This window comes from Volvox carteri, assembly GCF_000143455.1.
Source record: "Volvox carteri f. nagariensis unplaced genomic scaffold VOLCAscaffold_47, whole genome shotgun sequence".
NCBI lineage: Eukaryota > Viridiplantae > Chlorophyta > Chlorophyceae > Chlamydomonadales > Volvocaceae > Volvox > Volvox carteri.
This window is the reverse complement of record NW_003307590.1, coordinates 411,211-422,755: the sequence shown is the minus strand read 5'-3', so window position 1 is coordinate 422,755 and position 11,545 is coordinate 411,211. Positions and strand designations below refer to the sequence as shown.

General features: G+C 53.1%; 1 protein-coding gene across 1 annotated transcript in view; it reads right to left on the bottom strand.

Annotated features, from left to right (window-relative positions):
• Window positions 1-9,097: 9,097 nt before the first annotated feature.
• Window positions 9,098-11,545, bottom strand: part of VOLCADRAFT_118904 (uncharacterized protein) — a gene marked incomplete at both ends in the record, with an annotated part of 12,955 nt that continues 10,507 nt past the window's right edge. The window contains 6 exons of the mRNA XM_002954890.1: window positions 9,098-9,480; window positions 9,564-9,697; window positions 9,993-10,142; window positions 10,286-10,348; window positions 10,831-10,897; window positions 11,227-11,231. Coding sequence (XP_002954936.1) covers window positions 9,098-9,480; window positions 9,564-9,697; window positions 9,993-10,142; window positions 10,286-10,348; window positions 10,831-10,897; window positions 11,227-11,231 — 802 coding nt within the window. The remainder of the gene's footprint in view (window positions 9,481-9,563; window positions 9,698-9,992; window positions 10,143-10,285; window positions 10,349-10,830; window positions 10,898-11,226; window positions 11,232-11,545) is intronic.

Sequence of the window (11,545 nt, the reverse complement as noted above, 5' to 3'; positions counted from 1 at the left end):
GTAGCCGTTATGCTACAGCAGTACAGGAATAGGGCTGTCTAAATCTTGGCTGCCGAATGGACTGAGCAGTTGGGGGGGGGTGATCGCCCGCTGTCTGAGCAGTTTGGCTGTGTGTGACCAATCCAGTATTTTGTAGTTACTTGGTATTTAAATTAAGTTGTATTTTAGCTCAAAGTATGTTGATGTTTGTTTTAGCTGCCTGTAAGTCGAAATTCCCCTAAACTGCAGACACAGACAGACAGGCAGACAGACAGACAGACAGACAGACAGACACACACACACAGAACATATCAACGCCTAACGGCGAACTAACAGCGTTTGGATTGCTGAAGCTGCAACCACGTCAAAGAAGCCTGCGACCTGCGAGACACGGACTGGTTTCAGTCACTGTTTGGGTAATTCGTTTGCATTGCCAACCTAAATATCTAAACTACATTCTCCTCGCTTTGTTTTCTTCCTTACGCCTGCAGGAATGCTTTAATATCTACAACGACGTCATCACACACAAGGCGGTACGGCATATTTTCCATAGTTTCTGGACAAATACCGTACAGACTCAGGCTGCATGCAGAAAATCAGACCGTTAAGGAATGATGAGCGAGGAGTAGATATCGGCGGATGCATCGGTAAATCTCCAACAGCAGATCGACCCGTCGTCCTGGCGGCCCTTCGCCGGACCTTCCCCATGCGGGAGGCTCTCGGCAATGCTGTCATTCGCTTCTGCTTCTGCGTGCATCTATCTCCGCCTGATTGTCATCTGCTTTGAGCTTCTGCCAGGACGACATTGCATAAGCTGTAGGCTTCAGCGCTACGAACAATCGCAAGCAGACACGTCCCAATTCCTTCACAATGGGGGGCGCCGCTCCTCCCCGGGATTGTTGCCCGCACCGCCACCGCCGCCGCCACCGCCACCGTGCCCGCTGGCGCTGCTGCCAGGTCCCCATGCTGTGCGGGCCCTGCCTTGCAACTAACTGTTCCTCGTAACCTGGCGATATCCGTTCGGTGCGGATATCTTCTGACTTCCTTACCCGTCGGCCAGGTGAAATTAGTCCGTGACCTGCCGCTGCCGGGGCCCCTGCGCTTGCACCTGCTGTTCTTAAGCTGCCCGTTCCTGCCTCGTTTCAGCCGGCCGCAGCTGCACCTGCCAAACTCCATGGCGTGTATGTATGCATGTGTGTATGTGTAAATTTCCTTAGCGAAATGCGTCTTTAATTATGGATACTCCAAACAGAGCCACGCATTCAACCTCCATACAGGATATTTACTCGCTGGGTGTGCTGCTGTGGGAGATGCTCTCTGGACAGCGACCGTGGGCAGGCGTGGATCCCGTGCGAATTGGCCTGATGGTGGGTGCATGCTTGGGTTGGAAAACTAGGTGCCACCTACAGAAAAACGTTAACTTGCGTGTATAAGGAGAATAACAACCTCCGTTATGACCTTTTGGCAAGGCAGGTCATAAGTTACTGGATTACCTTAGTCTTAGGGAGTCATGGCTCGAAGAGTTGGCATAACAAAGATATTTATCCCTTTAGCTCTCTGACATTAACATTTTGATTATGTTTAATGAAAACTTGTTGGAATTTATTTCTACCTCTGAATTGTTTAATTAGATAAGTAAAGTCGTAAAAAGAGCTTGACTTTGATTTGAACCACGCAAGTTTATAAATACGCGTAAATGGATGGCACCGCGGTTCAGTCCGCCTCCATCTGCTGCTGGGCGGGAAACTCCCACTCGCGCTCGGGGGAGCGAGCACCACGCCCATTCCTAACCCAACGCACCAGCTCAATCACCACTTACCCACTCACCATCTGACCAGGTGACCTTCTACCACCAGCGCCTTCCACTGGACTGTCTGCCGCCTTCTCGCTGCTCCACAAGGTTGCGAGCACTGATGAGTGGCTGTTGGGATTACGACCCGCAAAGGCGACCGGCGGCTGCGGAGGTGGCCAACGAGCTGACGTCTATCCTTGCCGTGCTGGAGGCGGAAACGGACCCTCTGCACAAACTTGACGATGGCAAAGAGAGTGGTCCAACTGTGGTCCCCGCCCCTAAAAGTGCGGATGTCATTACAGCTTTTTATACCGCTACCAGCGGTCCATTGTCAGGCTCTGGTAGCAACAGGCCAGACAGTAGTGCGGAGATGGACCAACCAGTTCCACTGCAAGGAGGAGGAGACGGAGGAGAAGGCAGGAGCGGGGGCAATGGCGCCTCGCTCATGGTGGTGGACTTGGCAAACCTGAGCGCTGCCGGAAAGACGCAAGCAAAGCCAGTAATGGCTGAGCATCCTGGAACAAGGTCACCCCCGTTCTTGGCCTCCATGGGGCTATCTGGGGACTCCGGCAGGGGCGAGGGGCTATGGGAAACCGAGTACAGATGACTGCCGACGTTCAGGGCAGAGGTTGCATGAGTTTGCCGCACAACAACTTCGTAGTCCGCCCACCTAATTAACTAACTAACTAACAGCACACATGAATAACCAGTACCTGAGGCAACCAGATAGTTGCTTGGCTATGCATTTTCCTAGTCCGCGTGCATTTGTGTAGCATCTGTATTATTGCTATCACGTGGCTTTGTATGCTTTCCTTTCCTTGCGAGCTCGTATGTGCGACATCGCTTTGCCTTTGGTGCAGTGCCTGGGGTGGCCGTCGGCCTGTGCATATGGATGTGCACATTCGCATACAGATTCGGTGTTTGTGCACTTTGCTGCGTTTTCTTAATGCACGTGGCATGCACACGTTTTTGTGAAAAATCATCATACGTTACAAAGGGTACCTTCAAGCAATTGAAATAAATTTTCGTTTCGTCGCAAAAAGTTAACCTCGGTTTCCATTGTTACTGTTAAGATAACCTTTAGTTATGTATGCGTATTTCTGTTGCACGTATGTGTAAGTTGTTCAATTAGCTCTACTATTATTTTCTAAGTATGGAAACGCATCCGGGTAGAAATGCATGTCTTAATCGTATCTGGATAGTTACCTCCTTCGAGAGTGTGTGTATGCATGTGTGTATGTATGTGTGTATGTATGTGCGTGTGTGCATGTACGTGTGTATTTGTGCGTGTGTGTGCGTGTTTGTGTGTGTGATTTGTGTGCACACTCTTGGCAAGAGCAGGAAATCCGAAGGACATGGAGATGTCGGCACTGCCGGGAGCGTCCCTAAGTCAGCAGGGCGGGCGGGCGGGCGGGCGGGGCAGCTGCCCCTTCTGGCCAAAACAGTGCCTCGGGCTGCTGGAAAGAGCTTCGGGGGGGTTACCGCCGCTGTCGCGGGTTTCATTGCCTGCATGGCACCATGTAGGAGGCGGACATGGCCATCGAAGCAGTTATTATTTTGTTCACAAGACAATTGAAAGGCCAGCTCGTTTCTAAATAGCTCGAATCTTCAATGATGCCCCATTTCTGTGTGCGTGTGTATGTTCTTCCGGTCTCCCTACCTTCCTTAATCATTTTCCCTCGTTACTTGGCGGCTTTGGCTGCATGACATGTATGTGCGATTGAGAGCGCTGGGGGCCGCCTGGTTGCGTTGTTTCCGTATGTATCATCCGTATACATGCGTCCTGCTATTTGGAATCCCTGCGCTTGCGGTCAGATTACTGTGGCCTCTGTGGACACTCACATATGTATCCACTCCTGTGGAAACCGGCTTGTGTTCCTAGAGCATCACTGGGGTTGCTTACGGCCAAAGGAAGAATATAGAAGGCTTGCTTGGAGACTCGCCCCATCGTGGAAGGAATTTTTATCACCTTAACAAGTTACAAGTTACAAGTTCCGCACACAATTGCGGGTGTGTCCGTAAAAGCCGGGGGGGCCATGGACGTTGTATTGGTATTGATGCGGGTACGCGGGAGGCCATCATCATTAACTTTAACGGGGTAGCCAGCTATTTTTGTGCAGAAAACAACGACATGGACTTCTCTTGCCATGCCTAATGAGCGGTAATGGTTCCCGCTGCCGGGGTGTGCGAAGCGGTTCCGAGTGAAAGCGGTAATAGGTGGGATGTAGTGATGAACGCGGTTGTGAATTGCTCTATCTGATCCAATCGTCCCGAACGAACCCATCCACCCTTTCACCCACCCATCCGGCCATCCAGGTGCATATCCAAAATTGCTGCCTCCGATTTAAATTTTACTTAGCGACAAGCAAACCCTAAGGATATGAACACGCGCGCCCGAGCCCTCAGAGGTCATTGCGATACATCAGGGAGATGAAGTAGCTTGGGCTTTTGGTAGGCGCAGAGGAGTGGGGCATGGGTTTGCCACCTGCCGTGTTGTGAACATGCATGTTCAGAGGCTTTGGGGATGTGGTCGCCGTGATTTGTGTGTGTGTGTGTGTGTGTGCGTGCATGATCTACAATCTGGCGTAAGGATCTTTCATTTTGCGGGACATTTCTCCATATTCATAACCTGGCATGTGCATGCGTTGTGAGCATGCGTTACCATGGGCATGAGCATGAGCATGCGTTACCATGAGCATGAGCATGAGCATGCGTTACCATGAGCATAAGCATGCGTTACCATGAGCATGAGCATGAGCATGCGTTGGCATGGGCATGAGCATGCGTTGGCATGGGCATGAGCATGCGTTGGCATGGGCATGAGCATGCGTTGGCATGGGCATGAGCATGCGTTGGCATGAGCATGAGCATGCGTTGGCATGAGCATGAGCATGCGTTGGCACGAGCATGAGCATGAGCACGCGTTGGCATGGGCATGAGCATGAGCACGCGTTGGCATGAGCATGAGCACGCGTTGGCACGAGCATGAGCATGAGCATGCGTTGGCGCGAGCATGAGCATGAGCACGCGTTGGCATGGGCATGAGCATGAGCACGCGTTGGCACGAGCATGAGCATGAGCACGCGTTGGCACGAGCATGAGCATGAGCACGCGTTGGCATGGGCATGAGGCGGCATGCTCAGCCTAGTGCGTATTACGGTCCTGTGTTCGATTCCTGGGTAGACTTCCATTGTTGTCTGTAACGTGCACGTGGGATGGTGGCTAGCTACCGAGATGTTGAGGCACTGACCGAGACCGGCATGGAAGGACTGAGATTCGCACCACGCTGGATTGGTGGCGATTGCTGAACCCTCTGTCTCTGCGGATGTTCGGGTGAATGGATGTGGGAGGCAGGAGGGGGAGGCGGAGGAGGAGGAGGAGAGTCCAAGTAGGCAGGATCAACCGCCTTGAACTTGCTGTTCGTTTGGCGTAGTACAGTGTGGTAAGGGTGGATGGCGCTGTAGGGTGTTCAATCCTAGGCGACAATTCAAAATGTGTCCAAAAGGTCCAGAAGCCTTCCACTCTGCAACAACAGCAACAACATGCGTTGTGTGAGTATTTAACCTCACCTGCTTGCATCTTCAGGTAAAGCAATTAGTGGGTAAAAAGCTTTAAAGCATTAATTGATACGTGCTTTCCTACATGTGATATCCAGGCCGAAGTTATCGCTTGCTCCTTTGTTTGCGTGGCCTCGTTAGTTGATCATGTCTTGCTGGCCGCAGCCTTGCTGGTTCCTGGAATCGGACTTGTCGACGCAATAAATGCAGTGGTGTTCGTTTTATACGTTGCTAACTGCTGCTGGTTGACAATCCTCGCTCGTTAAAATGGTTGCTCTGGTTTCAAAAAGCGATGTCTTGTGATGTTATGCACATTATGTTAGACACGCATCACTCATCATGCATCCATGTCGAACAGGTAATACGCTTCGACTTCTCGAAGCGAAGTATATAGTGTAGAGATAGGCGGGTAGGGCGAATGCGTGCATGCATGTGCCGGACCATTGTACGGAAGGGAACGCCAAGCTTTTACTTGTGTCCCACAGGCGCATTGGTTCTTTAATTGCCGTTGCCTTGACGAGACCTCTAGTTTTCCCTCCACCCACCCAAGGCAATTCCTGGATTGCCGCAATCCAGCAGTTGACGCTCACCCGGCGTGGGCCCTCGAGGTCCTTGGGGTTTTTTAACGGTGCAACACAGGTAACTGCCATTACTATCGGCCACTACTGCAACTTTCACAATGGGTTGGTGTTGGGAGGTGATGGGTTTCGGAGTCGGGTTGTTTTACTACCAAGCCAAGCTGGCGGCTTGTGACTAAAAGCTACTGTACTGCGGTGTGCCCCGATGAAGCCCGCGGCTGTGGGGCGGATTGCTAAGGCCGCTGGCGCTTCGGGGATAAACATCACAGACAGCACCGAAATGCACCCAGCTTTCGTTACCATTTGCCCGCACGGGCATTCCGACTTGCGGTCTGCCGCACTGTCCATGCGGCATGCACCCGGCCGGATGGATGCGATTCGCGTGGAGCCCGCAGGCGGTGCTGACGATTCCGCAAGCTTAGCTCTCACACCATCAGCACTGCCGCAACAAACCACATCTCCCACCGCGTTGACACTACCCATCAATTGTCACACGTGCCGCGCTAGCTACCGGCCTGTACGGATGCAGGGGGGGCCCGCCCTTTTTCCGGCTTCGAGGAAGCCGACACCCGACTTGTCCCAGCTCTCCGTCGCAGCTTGCACTAATATTTATTGGTGATAATGATAATGGGTACTCGACGAGTGCATCCGCTGTGAGCACATGACTTGTTGGGATCCGAACTGCCTTATGCTGCATTACCATTCTGTCAAGCAATGGCTTGGTAACTAAGCCCGGAGGACTCCTTCGCTCTCTTCGTCACTTTGCTGCTACTGATACATGCACATATTTGATGACTTGTGTAGGGTAATACAAGTTTTTCTGCTCCTATATGTATAGCACGACAGAACTGCCATCATGTCACTTGTGTGTGTGTGTGTGTCTGTATGTATGTTGTTACAGGGTGGTTAACTTCGCCAGCGGCCCCCTTTCCCGGGGCAGTCCCTGCTCTCCCCTGCTAGAGGGGCACCCTAATCCGTCACCCCATCCGACTTCAGAATGTATTCGTTGGGTTCGGCAACTCACCACCAGCATCCAACCAAATCTAGCGGATCAACGGCGCATCAACTTAGTTCCTGGTCAGCTCGCAAGTTGATATTATCACGTCCTACACCGTCCATATGATGGGGGGCCACCTCCCATTTCATCACTCCTCAAACACCCGAGGAGCTGGCAGGCGGATTTGAACCCGGGTCGACTGGATCGTCTGTATGTGTGGCTGCGCTAACCTGCTGTCAGGTCGTACATGTCAGGCCGTACTAACAGGTCGATCGTTGGCACTCAGAGTCTCTCGCGTGCGCATTCGTCATTGATGGTGTGAAGATGATGATCAATGATGTGAATATGAAAGCATTCGCAGAAGCAAGTACCGATACAAGATAGGTGCATACATGCTTATGCATGCTATGTCTGTATTATGCTATGCGTGCGGTGCTCTCATACGTTTCATATATACGCATCTTGGGAGTTGTAATCAGTTGTAAAGGTAAGCGTTTTGTAATTTGCTGGAACGTTTTGTAATATGCAGGAATTTCGAAATCAGCAGTAGTGGCGAAATGTCGCAAAACACTGTATACCAATAATAACCATTTATCCCACTCCCTGTAGACCCGTACGTATTCAGGCAGGTATCGTATGACGTTATGGAAAAGGGTTTTTGGCCCTTCTTTTCCCTTTGATCATGCTGCTCCATAATGCAAGAAGCTAAAGTGATGATGCAAATATTTTGACCAAGCAAAAAAACAAGAAGGCTTTTGGAGCACACAGAGATTCACAGTACAAGCTACATTTCCCGTCGGTAATCGCAGATCCATACCGCGATTGGTGCTCGACTGTGATGCTCACCGCTGCAAAGCTCGGCTGGCCGCACAATTGCTTTTTCTCGGCTCAAAATCTGACCCCTTCCATGTCCTGATTTCGCACACACACATTAGGATACGTGACCTGATACGTGACCACACATCCTGGCGGTGTAGCCACCCAAGTAACCACCCAAGTAAGGCAGCCCTACCTTACATAACTTATGTACGCAGTTGCCTTCATATATCGTGCCGCGGATTATTGCGGCCTCGCAGCAAAATATAGCTCGCAGCAAAAGCAATAGCAGCGGGAGTAGCAGTAGCAGTCGTAGCAGTGGCAGTAGAAAGGCAGGATTCGGGTGAGGCATGCCAACAATTAAGCCCGTCCACCATGACACATTGACCCTGCCACCCACCACCTAATTTCCCCCTCATGTCCCCCTGTGTATTTCCCCCCCCCCCCCACACACACACGCCCAACCCCAGATCCAGCCGCTTCTCTGGTGCGTGTTTTCTGCCGTACCACCACCACCACCACCACCACCACCACTACTCACCACCATAACTACCGAATAACTCAATTAGACCCTCTTTCCCCCTTGCTCCTCATCCTGTAGATGTCCCATGAAAATGTCTGTACGACAAAACCCTGGTATTCCCCCATCCCACAACCATAGGGACAGCAGGATTTACATCATCATCCCCCGGGTTTCACCCCTCTCCACCACAACACACACACACGGATCACTAACCCCCACCCAAGTCCCGACGCCTGTACCGTACAAGCGGTTAAATCCACCCAGTGCCGTACGTGCCGTTATAAACCACCAACGGAAGCTTCCAACCAAAAGCTGTGTACCCAATCAGACAGATCAAGATATAAGGACTCATGTACAATACCAGCATTTTCCCGTACAACACACTCGTACCTGCATCATTGACTTGCCCGCGCGCGTGCGCGCGTGTCGTGTACTACACTTCCCGAGCTCATCTTCATGCATTTTGCTGTGTATGCTTATATGTATGTGTATATGTATGTATGTACGTATGTCACTCTGGTGCACATGATATGCCCCCTTGCACCACACGCACCACACTTTACATTCCCCTTCACAATCCCTGGGCCCCTAGTCACAATGCAAGTACATACATACGCACATACAGAATACAGACATACATATACTCGCTTCCCCGCCCCCTTTGCCAAACCCTCTCCCTCGGGGCCTCATTACAACTACAGCAAGACAAAACTCGCGCACCCACACTTTATCGACCTTTTTAAGAAGTCAAAAAAGAGGCAACCTAGCTACCTGGTTGCGAGCTAAATGCCTTCCCATCTCCGCGTCGTACATGCACACCACACCACCACAGACAGTCAAACACATAGCCAACAATTACCTGCCGCTGCCGCCGCCAGCGGCGCCGTCCTCATCAACAGCGGCGGTCTCCGCTTTCCCCCCCGCTTCCGCTGCCGCAGCCGCTTCCTGCTGCTCCTTCTCCAGCTGCGCGTTAAGCGCTGCGTAATCCACGGGACGCCGCCGCCGCTTCGACGGCGGCTCCTCACCACCCGGCGGTCCCGCTGCGGAATCAGCGTTGGCGTTGGCATCGGCGGCGGCCGGTGCAGCCGCCGAGGCGTGCGGCCCCGCAATGTTGGGGTCGGTATCCATGGGTGCTAAACCACCGCCGCCGGCAGCGGTGGCGGCGATGACGGGGGGAAAGGCTCGTGGGGTGGGAATGGAGGAACGAGGCGTGACGAGGCCCGCAGGGGGAATGATACCTGAGGGATTGCACACGCACACATGGATCACGCACATACATACATACATACCAGCGGGGCCCGGAAAAACATGTTTCGCTCACCCGCTGCAAGAGCAGCCGCCTTGGCCGCCTTTCGCGCCTCCAGGGCCTTCTCCGCCGCGCGTTCCGTCTCCGCATCCAATGGGTCGTACTTTGCCGTACATGGGGCTTGCAAGGCGCGCACGTGGGCGGCCACACTGTAGAGAGACAGGACGCGAGAAGGGACGGAGGTGTATGTGCACACACACACACATATACACACATGTGCACCCAGCCCCTAAGCATGCCCAACCCCCTCACCTCCCAACCCCCTCACCTCCCGATCCCCTCACCTCCCGATCCCCTCACCTCCCGATCCCCTCACCTCCCAACCCCCTCACCTCCCAACCCCCTCACCTCCCAACCCCCTCACCTCCCAACCCCTCCACCTCCCAACCCCCTCACCTCCCAGCCCCCTCACCTCCCAGCCCCCTCACCTCCCAGCCCCCTCACCTCCTGGCAAAGGCGCTCCCTAGCGGACCTCCCCTCAGGTTGTAGCCCCCCTCCAGCACCGAAACCACCCGCCCGTCGCAACACACATTTGCCACCTCCACAATTTGCCCAGTGAGCCACTCGTAGTCGGCCTCGGTGACACCCACATAGCTACGGAGGAGGTGGAGAGGGGCAGGCGGAGGTGTCAAGAGGGACGGTGTAAATTGAGGCGGCGGCGTGCGAGGGGCCCCACAAATTTTAGACATTGCGTACATACATACATACATGCATCCATGCATGCTCCATGCGCTCACCGCAGATTCAGGTCCTCCTTTTTGTGCGCGTCAAAGCCGGCGGATACGAAGATGATGTCCGGCCTGGAGCGGAGGAGAAAGAACGGGCCGCGCGGGGGATTGCGGCGGGGCGGGGTGAAGTGGGGCCCCGGTTGGGTGTGGCGCGGCCAGGGCCGGGTGTTTATGCAAGATGGTGGTGGAGGGGGGTATTTATTATTTGACTAACACACAATGACGGGTAACCGAGCAATATAACCGACTCAAGCGGGGCGCCTGAAGCGGCCCCTCCCTTTCGCGAGCGCTGACTCCAAAACACACATACACGGTTCGCGACCCAGACTATCAAAACACGTATTCACACACACACACACACCTTTCCCGCCCCATAAACGCCCAACACCTACCTCTCGCCTACTGCTCACCACAGTGCTTAGTACAATAGTGGACATATCCCATGGCTAAATCCCAAGCAAAACAGCACGTACATCTATACATGCACGTACATTATACGCGTGCCAACATAAAAAGATAAAACCCTAAAGTTTCCTAAGGTTTCCCACACTCACTTAAAGTTGACTACAGCGGGCAAAATCTTGTCCCGCCAGGCGCGACGCCACATGCGAGGTTTGCCACCTTTGGGGGAGGGGTCGTGGGGAGTAAGGAGGAGTAAGGAGGAGGCGTTTTTGGGGGTCATTTATGTTCAAAGAATCAAAGAAGGAAAGGTTCAACTGCCGACTGGGGTACGGTGTCGAGTCTGTACGTGTGGTGCGTATGTATGTATGTATGTATGTATGTATGTATGTATGTATGTATGTATGTATGTATGTATGTATGTATGTATGTATGTATGTATGTGTGCATGCGCATGTGCATGCGTGTATACAGCTGCATACACCGAAACAAATGCTTACCTACTTGTCCTCGAAGAAATCAGCGGTTGGGGGCCAGGCGTGCGGCCCTACCCGGGCTTCAGGAAGGAGCATGTGTCCGCGCCGGGGCAGGTCAGTCCCGACCTCCAACCACCTCCCAACTGATGCACCATTTCCCTTCAGCAACTTCACCCCTCTCCACCCATCACTCCCCACCCTCCATCGCGCCCCATGAGCTTCATTCGCCAGTAGTTCGTCTTACCCCCATCATACACCCCTCCATCACACACACCCCCATCACACACACCCCCATCATACACCCCCGCATCATACACCCCCTCATCATACATCCCCACACACACCTGGTCCTGGAATCTCCACATTGATCACCCGGTGTCCGCCCACAACCGTC